The following is a 15351-nucleotide window of genomic DNA, read 5'->3' on the forward strand; positions in this document are numbered from 1 at the left end:
GTCAACTGGAGTTGCTAAGCATTGGGCCTGGGGTCTTCTGCATGTATATCATGTGCTCTACCACCGAGCAATGACTATTCTTTCTTTGTCTGCAAAGTAACAGCTAATAAAATGAATGGGGTAACTTATACTTAAAGATGATTCTTGTGAACATAAAATGTACTTTAGCTTACAGAATGTATGAACCAGTTGCATGATACATTTGTATATTTCTTTAGTCTCAATTATCTGGAACGAGTCAACCCATGTGTAGAAAATATCACCTGGGCTCTTCAGCTTGATCTTATGCATCCTTAGACGTATGTCCCACTGAGTTATCTGTGATGTGCTTAATGAAGTGACTCTTACCTGGTGAAATAAATGAGCATAAATTTGCTCATTATGGTGCTTAGTTACTCCCAATGCTGCTTTCCCCATGCATGACCACACTCTACCAGAGCACACCTAGCAATTTCCCTGAATGACATGTCAAACACTGGCAGGTAGAAAGTCAGTCTTACTCATTTAAAAAAGAAAATTATACTCTTGTCACTTTGAAAATTACATTAAAATGTGAAACATGGTGGGTGTGTGAACTAAATCACAATACTGCCCTTAAATTGCTCAGTGGTACTTGAGGAAATAATACTTAACCCTGCAGAAACTATTTTTCATCCTGTAGATTTTCATTCCACTAGAAAACCCAAATAATGTATTTCTTGTATTGCCCTCGCCTACATGCACAAGGTACCAGCTTATTTTGTACCAAGCATAAATGTACAACTTTGCATTGGAGAAAATCATGCCACAGGGTCTGTGAAGCAGCATTTTTAAATCATGGAATATAAGCTCTTTAAACATTCACTTCAACTTTAATATATAAATACAAAAAAGGCATAAATTACAATTGCACAATTTCTTACATCATTTTATTAAGAACAAAATTGCTTGTACAGACTAGATCTATATAAATAAAATCACAGTACGTTTAACTTGTCTTTATAAGAATGTTATACTTTTTAAAAAAATTAAGAAATGTCAGTTTATTTCAACCCTCAGACTGTTACTGCAAATGAATCATGCATTATCTCTACTGAACAAAGATTAAAAACGTCCACCAAATTGACAAAGCCCTGACAAAGATGTGGCTTAATGCTCCAAAATTAGACATTGAACATAGATGTACCAGGACTATTCATTGAACAACAAATATTAAAGTATAACACAATGTTTATGTGTTATAAAAACAAAGTTATGTCTGAATAACATGGGTTTTTACTTACTTTTAAAATAAAAAGACCATGACTTTCCATCATGCAGCTCAATAAAACATTCTAGTCTGAGAAATGATTGTGGTCAAATACTATAGCCAGCACAATGAACACAGATGACCACCACTTACCACTGTGTGCTTGTAACCACTTGGCTGTTTGCCACACCAAGGACTCAGGAGGATTATATTATCCCTTCTCCAAATTGATGGTCAGGTAAGGAGCGGTAGTGAATTTATCACCTAGTAAGGTGATATCAATAAGCCTTACCAAGTGACTGCATACACACATTATCATTTGATAAATGGTCTGTGTTCACTTGTTATTAGCCAAAAGAAAACAAGAGTAGAAAGATATGGAAAACAAACCCAGATGCTTACAGTCAGTCTTCTATATGTGCCTTATCTGTATCAGGTTTGTTAGCTTACTTAGCAGCTGAGATGTGCATCCATGTTCTTATCCTTCCTGAGTGTGGTCCCATCACAGTCATTTGGATTTAAACAGTTCATTTTCCTTCATGGAGATGGAGGCCCTTTGAGAGAATTGCAGGACCCTGGCGTGCTTCCAGTCGTAGTTCCTTGCCCAACCCACTGTATTAGAAATCACCTTTTAATGTAATGCTTGACGATATACTTCATGGAATGCATAATTCCATTCATATCACATCTCATTTGGGTATAGCTCATTTAACTTTTTTTTTACTCTACAGAGCACAATTATGAAGAAGGCACCAGCCATTTATGAGAGCAGGAACCAAAGTGAAATAGACATTAGTACTCTTCTTTTTTGTAAGCAGCACTACTCTATTGTGGTTTTTCAAAGAACAAGCAATTTTATTAAAAAATTGACTGTATGACATAATTTTTTTCTTTATGAATACCAGCACTGTTATTTTCCAATTTTATTCTGAGGTACAATCACTGTAAAGTACATTGCTCTTGACAGATAATTCAGAACATTCCATCCTGTTTTGTCCAAATCTAAGTAATGTCTGGTTTTAACTTTTCTCCCTTCCTCATTACGTCAGCTGATACTTTTAAGACATCCTAAAGAGAGGCATGCTGGGGTTGGGGGTTCAAAGAGTACTCCATTCACTAATTCCTTTAGGTTAAACTGATTTCCAGCAACTGTTGATCATGTTGTCTTTTAACTGGGGCCTCTGTTTTAAATGAATCATGGAAAGTGCTGTTTATGTTCATGACACAGAATTAACCAAAGACAGAAGTAATGAAGTTAGATTCCATTACTTTCCACCTCTTGGTAGTTAATGCCAAAATTAAACAAATTAATACAGAAATAAACCGAGATGAACTTATAGCCATTTAAACTGCTGAAACTGAGCCTCAACAACTCTAGAAGCCTATTTGTATGCTAGTGATCCTTACATCATAGCTGTTTGGTAACGTTCATCTCTCCTACTGTGTAGATCCTATGAAAATCTGTGATATATCCTGGTTCTCAGTCAAGCTGAAAGTATGCTGTGGGGTTACCTGATACCTGAGATACATATTATTTATACAAAAGCAAGTATTAGCATGGATGGACTTTAGAGGCATATGATATAATCCTGTTGAAAATTTAATTTTTGGGGATACTTAAAAGATGTTGATGATCTATTACTAGATTATATTTTAAAACAGTTTTAGACAGTAGGTAGGAGAAGAATTTGGACCGGAATTATAAATATGTGGCATTATCTGTTTCCTCTATCTGTGAAAACAGCTTCACCAGAAGGCCAATTCACACTGGGAAAAGGTTGTAGGGGAAATGATAAACCACTCAATCAATCTATATCAGATTCCGAACACTATTACTGATTCTTCATTAACTAAGCAGTTTCTGATTTTTTATTTGTAGATGTTGACCTTTGTGCAAATAGTGTAAACAAATGTCATGCTTCCAACTGAAACCCACCAATATGGGCCAAATTCCCAGTTCCAGCTCCTAATTGTGGGGACTTTGAACTGGAAAACACTCATTCCATGTTACTTGCATTACACCCACATAAAGGCCAAGCATCAATTGAATGAAATGTGGCAAGGGACACAGATGCAAAAGTATTCTATAGTATTGCCATTTGATGGGTTGAATCTCATGATGATGATTAGTCCATATGAGTCCCACAACCCTTGGTCAGAAAGGGCTACTGGGGGCAGGTGAATGTAGGAAAGTTCCACAAAAACTAACCTGCATATATGTAAGGTGTCCCTTGTGAAAACGAGATATTTATTCAAAAGCATTCATAATGTATTCTGGAATTGTTATAGTGCTGTGCTAGTATGTTTTGGCAAACAAAACACTTTATGGTATCTTAAATACTAAGAGAGTTGCTTATATTTTTGGTATCTTAAATACTCATAAATAATACCAGACTGGTCAGTAAAGATACAAAATAATTCCTTTAACTCAATTAGATAAACTTCCCTCAATGTTTATACAGGGACAAATCTGAGACTTATTATCTAATTGTACTAAGATGAACAAAAGAATCATAAATTATTATGAATTCTAATAGGCTAATGCTAATGCTAGGTACTGTATTTTGTGAATAAATATCTGCTAATATTTGTAGTAGCAATGTAATTAAAACTGGGAACAACATGTGGTCAAAAAGAAACATTTATCTCAAAAAACCTACATCTTGGACTCATTCAGACAAAGCATCAATTAGCCTCATGGAAATTTCACCTGAAAACAGATTTTGCCACAGTGGAAATTCATATGTGAAAACACACAAAACAGTCACTATGCTTTGTGCTTTTTTATACCCCTAAATCTCTTCAATAATTTTTAAGTCCACTTACTAAAAATAGTTGGGTTATGCTATCTTTGGTCAATATTTTAATCAGTCAAGGGTGAATACATACATTTTCAACATGTGCTTTAACCCTGCATTGCAAATGCTGCTTTCAGAGCTTTCTCGTTTTCTTAAAAAGAAAAGTGGTTGCTATTCCAGCTTGTACTAAAATGTCCCATTAAGAGACAGTTTCACTCTAGTCAACAGCCTGCATTCTACTGGCTGGCATTATTGCCAGGTTTAAATCCATGCACTCCTCCTCCTATCACTAAATCAGAAGACACTCCAATTAAACTGAAAACAGTGGGCACACTGTACCAAGAGTCCAATAAGAGTCCTCCCTCCTGCCAAATTTGATCCCACTATTGGAAACCTTGTTCAGCTTCTGCTGCTGGGCCTTGCATGTCCATGGTATCAAAGAATATTGAGATGTCAACACATTCCCTAGACCCTGCAAGCAATGAAGCAATGAAGGAGTAGACTTTCCAAACATAAGCATCTTGCCACTCAGCTGCATCAGGACCTTATGGCCTTGGACTTGGCTAGCAGCTGCACAAGTGACAGGCAAGTGACAAGGATGTGGACAAAAAGAAACAACATTTCTCTTTAAAAAATCCTACTTCTTGGACTCATTCAGTCAAAGCACCCATTAGCCTCATGGGAATTTTGCCTGAATACAAACATTTATGAGATTACTTGAGGTGGGCTACAGAAGCAGTGTGTCTTCAGCTTGCCTCAGAGCTCAGCTGGGTAAAACTGCATAAGATGTATGCAACTTCTCCTGTGCCTCTGATGTAAAATGGACTGTAGAAACAGTGCTCACCTTTTCTTGGAGCCTAGTTAGGAAGCAACTGCACAAATGTGTGTGTGTGCACATGCATGCAAGGAGGAAGGAGTATGGCACCCAGAACTAGTATAAGGACAGAGAGTCAATCTAGGTTGATCCTGCATTGAGCAGGGGGTTGGTCTAGATGACCTGCATGTCCCCTTCCAGCTCTATGATTCTATGATTCTTATATCACAATGGCAACATTCTAGTGCCCTTGAGAAGAATTATTTTTTATACCTTGCTTTTCTCTACTAGAAGGAGTCTACTAGAAGCAATTTCCTTCCTTTCCTCTCCTCACAACATGCACCCTGAGAAGTAGGTGGGGCTGAGGGAGCCCTGATATTACTGCTCTGTGAGAATAGCACTATCAGGGCTGGGATGAGCCCAAGGTCACTGTTATGTATGTGGACTGAATAATGCTACTGCCATCTGATATGCAAATGAGGGTATTGTAGACCCAGCAATCAAGGACTATACTTTAATTAGGCTCATGGACCAATCGGGAGCCTGGGCTTAAGACCAGTTAGGTTCCTTGGTGGGCTTGGTGGTGCCTACCCATGTCAAGGGGAGAGCCAGGGAGGCCCCACCACTGCTTGCCCCACCCCGTGTAGCCCCAAGGTTGGGGTGGGGCTAGAGCTCATTGTATTTTTTCCACAATGGGCTTTTTTGCTCGTGGTTAATAAGTCACTTTCACACCTTGTATTTAGATCTTGTTTTGAGAGATCCATACTAATAATAATGACCTTAATGAGCTGTTAATTTAATTAAAATAGGGGTCCTCATTATTGCCTGGAAATATATATATAAAAGGTAGATTTCAAACTAGAAAATCCAGCATTTTTCTGAATCTTCTTGAACTGAAGGCATCATACCTAATGTTCATTTTATACCCCTAAATCAAACCCAGTTCTCTAGATTAGAATCTGCTGTTCTTAAACACTGCACCATGCTGGATCTGGGTAGAATCGGTGTTTGATTCTACCCAGAGCCAGCATGGTGTAGTGTTTAAGAACAGCAGATTCTAATCCAGAGAACTGGGTTTGATTTCCCATTCCTCTGCATGAATCCTGCTAGGTGACCTTGGGCCAGAACTCTCTCAGTCCCACCTCCCCACCCACCACTTAGGTCAATAGGCCCCCATCATATCTTGTGCTTCGGGGGGGGGATAAGTGGGGAGGTAGCATGATATTACAGCGATGGCAAGGAGGGCCCAAAATACTTAGTCGCTCTAGCCTTAACCAAAGACCTGGTGAAAGAGCTCCTTCTTCCAGGCCTTGCAGAACTGAGAAAGCTCCTGTAGGGCCCTCAGCTCTTCCAGGAGGTCATTCCACCAGGTCAGGGCCAGGACCAAAAAGGCCCTGGCCTTGGTCAAGGCTAGATGCACCTCCCTTGGGCCGAGAACCACCAACAAAGTTGCACCTGCAGAGCAGAGGACCCTGGAGGGGGCATAAGGTGGTCCCTCAGATACATGGTATTCTTGCTAAGACTGTTTGCAGATTTATGATTTTAAAGTCATAAGATCCATTTTTGATGAGCTGAAGTTAGGTATTTAAAATTCATCTAAAAAGTGCATTAAGAGATTATATGCAAAATACAAGGTATGGCATCACTGTGCTGCTGTGGGGAAAGCATTTGTGTTTTTTGTACTTCTGCTGCTTAAATTGTTTGCATACAAGGCAACAATATGCACCATGCGTACTAATTATTATGCTTATACACAAATCTTCTGTGAAAGGTTTCTGCAAATAGCAATGACTCTACCTCATCAAGTGCTCCCCATTGTGAGAGGCATCCTGCCTCTGCCAAAGCCTCACACTGAAATGTTACCACCAGCAGCAATATCAAGAAGAAAAGGCAAAGGACTAACAAAATAATCATGCAAGGGATGTCCCTCAAAAGTGGGCATTTGGGAACTATGATTATGTAAACAACTCATTGTTTATGATCCTCTGTGTTTTGTGACAAGTATAGCCCCTGCTTTAGTTTGCTTTGAACTCCATGAAGTTTCACCCATTCACAATTTTGGCTTTTCATATGACCAGCATTAAGAAGAACCAACTTTATAGTTTTATTAAATTAATATTAAGCTCCCAAGAATTTTCATCTCTTGTTCATAAAAAGTATGTCAAGAAAAGCTTTATGAACCAATATCTTTTAAAGTTTCACCAGTTGATTGTTTTGAACTACTACTGTGTTACATTAGTAACAGGTTGTGGATCTACCCTGTCTGATTAGGTATGGACTGGTTGAAATAGATTAACAGAGAGAACATCTGCTTGACAAGGTAATCCCAACTATGCCATAAGGAGCACAATCAGCTTCAAGGCTTCTCCACCCTTTTTGCACATCCTCCCTGCTGCAGCCCTCCTTTATTAAATATTCTAGGATGACTAATTGAGGGCAATGTGAGGGTAAAGTGGGATCTCAGTAACAGGAGGATATCAAGCCTGGTTAGGGTTATAAGCATTGCACAGGAGCATCTGGCAATTCTAAAATTCATTGTATCCAAGTTTTGGTCAATCCAAGTGCCAGAAGGATTTGAGGATAGCCTGAAATGGGTTAAGATGTGTCTGTACGTATGTGCCAAAAGTTCTCTTGTTTTAAGGTTCTGTCTTACCACTATGCAAGACACCCAAAACCTGATTAATAATTTACAACAAATGTCAATCTGTAATATGTACTGGAACAGAGAAGATTAAATTACAGAGGTAATTCATTCTACAAACCTGGAATATTTATCTGAAAACCTAATGTCAAATTAAAAATGGAATAGCAATTAGCCTAAAACATTTTCATGAGGAGCTCTCCAACAGCAGAGCTATTATGGATTTTAAAAGTGTTGGTTGTCTTGTCTTGCTTACAAGCATAGTGGTACAATGAGATATTATCAAATACAGAAGAGTTAAGGGAACCTGGGCTTTTCAGAATCTAATGGGGCAAAGCGTTTAGTCTATCAGGAAGCACAAGATTACTGGTTCACATTTCTTTCATTACGAGGCTCAAAGTCATTTTGATTTATAACTCATTTCTACCGATCGTATCTTAAGTGCTTAAGTGGTCTAGTTATTTTTCCTGATTCTATGATTCAGATGAGGAATTGCTGCTTTGCTGGATCTTGTTCTACAGGATTTGCTAACCGAACTACAGCTTATTTGGCCTTGCCCGAAGGGCTTGGGTGAGAAAAGTAATGCAAATTCAATAATATGAATTAGGAATACCAGACTATAATCCAAATAACAAGAGCCTGGACATAGCTAATAAAAACTACAAACTTGTCAGAACACAAATAATTTTAAGTTCACTTGGAACAAAATTTGATAGACTGAGTTTTACTATCTTCCTCACCAAATGACATTCAACTGCTCAGGTTATAGGTCAAAGGTGGTATCACTTTTACTTATTCTGGGTTTCACTCTTAAATTTGTATTCTCAATTGAGCTTGGATTGCTTCCAACTTCCATAATGTACTCACAGCATAATAAAGAACATTCAAAGCTTCTGTTTAAAAAAAAATTGAAAACCATTAACTTTTATGGTGAGTCTGGCTCCGAGTATGGGTAATACTGCAGAAAATTCCAGCACCGTTGTCAAAGTATACTAATCTACTACTGTTCCCAACACTGCATGCTGCATGAGCTTCCTGGTAGCTGCCAGTTAATGACTAGAGGAGATGACACATACATACAAACCTCTTAAACTTTCATTTACTGACACATTCTATTCCAAACATTATGAGTATAAACAATTGTCTATTAATGTATGGTGGCCAGACTAATGGGTAGTGATTAGGAATATAAACCATGGCAACTCTTTTTTCCCTTATATATGAACAATTATCATAATAAAAATAACACATTCTTTCCCATGAATGTTAAAAATATGTACAAATATGGATTTTACCTGATTTTAGACAATACAGCTAGCAGTGCAATTAATTTAAGAGGAATAAGTAACAATATGGGTATTACTGGTAGACATGGCTAACTATCTTAGAACTAAACTGTAGAAAGATGCACAAACAAAAGTACACCTATATTTAACAAAAATGTGTTTGGGGTATTGTGGTTTGGGATTAATATATTCTAGGACTGGGAAAGGAGGGAAGGGTTAAACAGTGGGATTAGAGGGATGTCTTTACCCCTTTGGACTCTCTGCGGAATGGCCCCTGAGAAAATGGCTAAGAAAGGGTTCAACAGGAATGCCAAATTTCTGCTGAATAGGTTAAAAGAGTGAGGAAGCCTCTTCGGCAGCCATCCATGCGCAGAAGGCCCGCATAACATTTCTGTGGAATAGGGCCCTAAATGAAGACAAAAGAAACACAGGAATCTAATTGTAACTTAAAGAGAAGTTTTGACTGCATGGTTTCTTACCCTGATCTCCTAAAACATTTTTAATCTGCATGTAATTTGACATCCCACTGGACACCAATTACTTTATTACAAGACATGAAGAGATATTTTTGTATATAAACAGAACAGAAAGTCCTCTCAAATGTTTCTCAAAATGTGCAATCCAGTGGACACTGCCATCCATAAAAGGGGAAAAAAAGTAATTCGGTAGGCCAAGATACACTGTTGTTTATCCACACTTTCAGATTCTATGAAAATCCTTGTATGCTTTTACTTAAGTTGGAAGTATTTTATAGTCCAATAAAAAGAAAATTTCTAGGGACCATATTTTACTTGCATTCAACATCAATCTTGCTCTAAGCCCCTGGATTCCATTGAGCTTTAATAGGATTTAGTCTATTTGAAAAAGTATTTTCTTCAGGGCCCGTCCGATTAATGAAGCTTCCATGATACTGTCAAAGACAGCGTGTGAGATAAAGGAGCCTTACCTCTGCAAGCGGATGCCAGTGGGCAATGGGTTTCCGTGGATACGAGAGCATTTCATTCCAGTGGTCTCGCCCTAGGCTTTCAGCATCGTTGCCTACTTGGCATACTCCAATGATCTCATTGTGACCTACACTGTGAAAATTTTCCATAATATTTATTTCTTAAAACTATACATTCAGGAATCATGATATTCAACAACAGTTTTAAAAAGCAGTGAGGTGATATAAGTTTAGCTTTTGCCCATAAAACAGAGTTCAAAAAGAGAATGAGCATAAATTCTTATTTTGTCTTGCTTTCAGTAACGTATCAATAATGATGTAGTGGGCTAATAATGGTGTAGCAGATAGAATGTCAGACTAGGATCTGGGAAAGTCATGTTTGAATCCTCACACCACCATGGAAGATTGCTAGGGAACTTAGCCTCGTCACACACTTTCAGCCTAACCAACTTGATATGGTTACTGTCAGGACAGAATGGAAAAGAGGAGAACAGTGAAAGCTATTACAGGTCTCCTTTGGAGACAAGGGTAGGGTAAAAATAAAGCAAATAAATTGATATCATTATTGGCTGGTTGGCTTGTGGGGTGTTTGACGTTTAGTAGCTAATGCTCTCAGCATTGTCACTCATGTCTTATCAGTCATTTGCTTAGAGAACCAGCTTGATGTAGCAATTGAGAACGGCAGCTTCTAATCTGGCAAACTGTGTTTGATTCCCCACTCCTCCACATGCAGCCAGCTGGGTGACCTTGGGTTCATCATAGCCCTGATAGTGCTATTCTTTTAGAGCAGTACTGTCAGAGCTCTGTCAGTTCCACTCAGGGTGGCTGTTTTCGGGAGAGGAAGGGAATGTTGATTGTAAACTGCTTTGAGATTCCTTCAGGTAGTGAAAAGCATGGTATAAAAACCAACCCTACTTCTTATTCTAGAATGTGCCAGGTCATAGAAAAGATGCAGTATGCTGGTTTTGTGCTCTCTAGAAAGAGAAACAGACTATACTGAATTCTGAGGGAAAATGTGCAAAGGCTCTGTGTAAGACCTTGGTCCATTCCGCACCCAGAAAATGTAGTCTTGCAGACACTTTTTAAATGTTTTATTCAACATTATCAACATCCAGTGTTCCAGCAGCAAACTGGCAGCTATATCCTCCATTTTAAATCGCTAGCTGGGGAATCCACAAAACTGGATTCCCCCAGCCTTGTAGCACGAGCGGGAAGAGAGCAACCAGCAAACACAAGCGAAATGGCTGTGCGTAACCAAAGTGGCCAGAAGTAGCATGATCTCCATTTCTAGCACTCACCCTTGTGCCCGCCTCCCTTTCCCTTCTCCATGGAACGAGGCTTTTTTTGTAGCAAGCTGCCTGGAGCAACGAATATGCATTGCTTCAGCCAGGCAGAGCAAAAAAAACTTCCACCCACCAGTTGCTGCACAAATCATGCCTCTCAACCCCCCCCCCCAAAAAAAGAAAAAAACAGGAAAAAATTACTTTTGTGGATCTTCAAGACTCATAATTCCAAAATGGGGTGGCATTAAAATGTGTACTATGCATCTATGATTAGATGCACAGGCATAGCAACCGAGAAGTTCTACTTGAAAAAAAGATAGCTTTTCCTTTAAAGCCAGGAGAAAACTGATTGGCTGGCTTCCATGATTGACAGACAGGGAGAGACTCACTGGTTTTGCAAGTCCCTATCCACAGCCACTTGAATCAGACGTGTGGAGTGCCTGGAAGCGTGGGAAAGCAGAAGAAGAACGTGAGAGATCGAGGAGGTGAGAAATGGCAGGGGGGGGGCATGATTTTTAATAGCGTTAAGCAATTGTGCTGGCTTAACACAATTTTTTTAGAAGTGCACAATGGTTTCATTTCAAGCCCAAGGAAGATTTTCTTTTACTACCTCTCAACAGAGATAGTATATTTCCCCAGAGATGGAGAACCAAATTGGGTTATGTTGGTCTCTTGTCCTTAGATTTATATGCACAACAATCCTGTGAGAGATGTTAGGCAGACAGTATATGACTGGCTCAAGGTTGCCCAGAAACTTCCCATGGCAGAGTAGAGATTCACACCTGCGTCTTCCAGATCCTAGTCAGACAGTCTGACACTCTAACCACTACACCACACTGGTTCTTGGAAGCTGAGCCTATGTGATATGAAAGTACTTAGGTTCCAATCACTCAACTTGTGTGGAAATCTAATATATTTAACAGAGTAGTTGAGGCTGATTTAGCTTCACCTTTGGTGGTGTTTTAGAATTGCTCCCCAAGAAGATTCAAACAATTACTGTCTCTGGATGAAACTATAGGCAGACTTCTAATTATCTCACCGGTCATAATCCATAACGGCTATCGATAAGCTGATTTGATCAATGCTCTCTGGAGGGACATCAAATACTATGGCTTCATTGTAAACAGGATTGAGGGTGTTCCTCTTGGTGGAAGTCTTTCTCTTCTTCAGTCGTCTTCCTTCACACATTAGCGAAACCTTCACATACGGATCTGCACGAAGGATCCAACAAGTATTTATTTAAAGTCAATTAATAAGCATTTCATCTGTATTTTGAATATAAGGCATATTCTGCGTGTTCTGTAATTAACAAAATGGGTGAAAAAGAGATTATACAGGCCCTTGTCTATTGAAACACTATGATTATTAAGTGTGTACAATCACTTTATAAATAGTTCTTTAAGGGATAAAGAAGTACCTTAAAATCAGCAAGAAAGTTATTCCTACCTGATGCTCCTGTTATGTCCATTGCTTTTAAATTTCTAGCTTTTATTATAGTAATGGTTAATCTACCAGCTGTTGGAAGATAGCAGAGTGAAAACATCAACTCGCCAAGGTCCACCTTGTCCTATAAACATAATAAAATACATTTGACACAACATTTGACTAACAATATTTCTGTGCTTCTCAAATCAATGTATGATAAATGTTTGCTTTCACAGGAAAGAATTATTATTAAAATGGTATAACATCGATCACCACTTTTAACAGCACCCTATCAACCTTATATCTACAAAGGCTCCATGACAAGACAGCAAAGTTTAGGAGCTAACAAATTATGTGGGATTGCTTTTCTTGTGTAGCCATATTTTGATACATGAATATTCAAATACCTGAGATAGGTGATATATGTGCTTTTTCAGATGTCTTTTGTTTTAGTGAATGTAGGAATATGTTTCTGTTACTTCTCCAGCAATAATTCACGTAACTTACTGTGAAAAGTTTACTTAACTTCCTTATTGCACTACCACATGATGACTCTAGTTGATATGGCTTTAAAAGGGGAATACAAAAATTAATGGAAAATAGATTTGTCCATGCTAGTTAGCTATTATAGCTAATTGGAACATTTAAGAGTTATTGACCTGATTCAATACTTCCATGGTTGTTGCCTTCAATAGACTAAAATAGCAGAAGTTTACTTTTGCAAGGGAAATCGTTCTTGTTGTTGTTATTATTATTAATTAGATTTATAGTTTGCCTTCCTCCTGTGACTCAAGGTGGTTCACATAACAGTATACCCCGATAAATGCACCAATCACTTAAAACTAGATTTTAAAAACTACATTAAAAAACATCACGAAAAACAATATGGCTAAAATTCCTCCTACCTCCCCACAGTCATCCAGAAGGGGATTCACTCAATAGTATAGTGTTGCTTAAGGAGGGCCCATTGATCTTAAAAACCCGGTCTCAACTGAAGACCTGGCGGAAGAACTCCATTTTACAGGCCTTGCAAAACTCTGACAGCTCCATCAGGGACTGCATCTCTCTCAGGAGCTCTTTCCACCAGGTTGGATCTAGGAACAAAAAGGCTCTGGCCCCGGTCGAGGCCAGGCATATCTCTCTGGGGTCAAGAACCACCAACAGATTATTGCCTGCAGAGCAAATAGCCCTGCAGGGGGCATAAACAAACAAGTGGTCCCTCAGATAGACAGGGCCCAAGTTGCAGATGACCTTAAAGGTCAAAACCAGAACCTTGAACTTGATCCAGGCCATAACTGGTAACTAATGTAGCTGCCTCAATATAGGCTGTATATGGGTTCTCCAAGATCAACCATTGAGGCCCCTATCAGCTACATTTTGCACCAGGTGGAGTTTCTGTGTCAAAGACAAGGGTGGGCCAGCATAGAGCAAGTTACTAAAGTCAAATCTAGAGGTGACTGTCACATGGATAACTATGGCTAGACAGTCCGGGGGCAGGTAGGGTGCTAGAAGCCTCATGTGGTGAAGATGGTAAAATGCCATGCGTGCCACACCTGTGATCTGTGCCTCCATCAAAAGAATCACCCCCAAATTCCTTGTTGTGGGAAAGATGTTGTGCCCCTGCAAAGGTGAGGAGGTGTGCTTTCTGTCCTGCCCCTGCTCAGCCACAGTCCCTCCACCTTGGCAGGGCTCTGTTCCAGACAGCTCTGCTCTAACCATCCAGCTAAGGCTTTCAAACATCTGGCCATCCAGGTGGCCATCCATGAGGAGATGGGGCTAGGTGCTATCTGCATATTGATGTCAGCCCAGCTCATAGTTCTGGACCAGCTGTCCTAGACGGTGCATTAAAATGTTAAATAGCATAGGGGGGAATATTGCACCCTGTGGGACCTCACAAGGGAGTCTGTAAGGGTGTGACAGGGCCTCCCCTACTGCCACCTTCCGTGACCAGTTCTGGAAAAAGGAACAAAGCCACTGAAGGGCTGTTCCCTGAATCGACTCCAGCGAGGCGGTGGGTCAGTAACTTGTGATCGACCACATCAGACGCAGCCCATATACTGAGCAATACGAACATGGCCAACCTGCCCCAATCTAGGTATGATCTCAGTTTCCTTGACTTCTCTCCTGGCTTTTGACTCTGGTCCGGCTTTTGACTCTGCTCCTGGCTACTTGATCACAGTAGGGCTTCAACACTCCCTTTGGTAAACTGCTGTTCCCAGTGAACTGGCTTGTTGTGGTTTACAGCAGTGGTCCCCAACCCCCGGTCCGGGGACCAGTCCTGGTCTGTGGATCAGTTGGTACCAGGCTGTGGCTCCTTCTTGTCCTCCTCCCCGGCTGTTGCCTCAGGGGCTGCCCTGCCACTCTGCTGCCAGCTTATGTTTGGTGCTCTCCAGCGGCTGCCATGGCTGGGGCTCCCCCTCGGCATGGCACTGCTCAGCGGGCGGCAGGAAGTCAGGGGTGCCGTCGGGAAAGCAAGTGGAGCAGGGGCTCAAGCGGCGGCGATGTCCCTCGGCAAAATACTACCCCCCCCCAAGCCTCAGTAAAATTGTCAAGCGTTGACTGGTCCCCGGTGATAAAAAGGTTGGGGACCGCTTGTTTACAGCATATATATAAAAACATAATTACATAAAAATCTTATTACAGTAAAATCCCCAAATGTTACCCCAATAAAATAAAATACAAATGAACAATAAAATACAATAGAACAATAAAACAAGATGGCAGTACAACTAAAAGGTCTCCCCAGCCTCTAATGCAGTCGATTCAGTAGGCTGGAGTGGCTAAGGATATGGAATACAACAGAGTAGTTCTATATGGTCTCATACCAAAGACCTGGGGGGGAGGGAGTTTGAAATTTCCTGGTACTCATCGTGCCTAGCCTCAACCAAACACCTGGTGGAAGAGCTCCATTTTTCAGGCCCTGTGGAATCTCG

At 40.0% G+C, this 15351-nt stretch overlaps 1 protein-coding gene across 4 annotated transcripts in view; it reads right to left on the reverse strand.

The window, feature by feature from the left end:
- The window catches only part of SYT9 (synaptotagmin 9), a 159729-nt gene that overhangs the window by 46473 nt on the left and 97905 nt on the right, over nt 1-15351 (reverse strand). Inside the window, exons 4-7 of one of the 4 annotated variants that reach the window (XM_077321890.1) lie at nt 12440-12560; nt 12033-12204; nt 9714-9843; nt 832-9173 (exon numbers count right to left, since the gene is read on the reverse strand). In XM_077321890.1, the coding sequence (XP_077178005.1) occupies nt 9066-9173; nt 9714-9843; nt 12033-12204; nt 12440-12560 (531 nt within the window). In that variant the 3' untranslated portion in view covers nt 832-9065. Of the gene's footprint in view, nt 1-831; nt 9174-9713; nt 9844-12032; nt 12205-12439; nt 12561-15351 lie in introns of those variants that run through there. The other 3 variants (XM_077321891.1, XM_077321892.1, XM_077321893.1) reach the window with 3 other exon arrangements.

This window comes from Paroedura picta, chromosome 2, assembly GCF_049243985.1.
Source record: "Paroedura picta isolate Pp20150507F chromosome 2, Ppicta_v3.0, whole genome shotgun sequence".
In the NCBI taxonomy this organism is placed as follows: Eukaryota; Metazoa; Chordata; class Lepidosauria; order Squamata; family Gekkonidae; genus Paroedura; species Paroedura picta.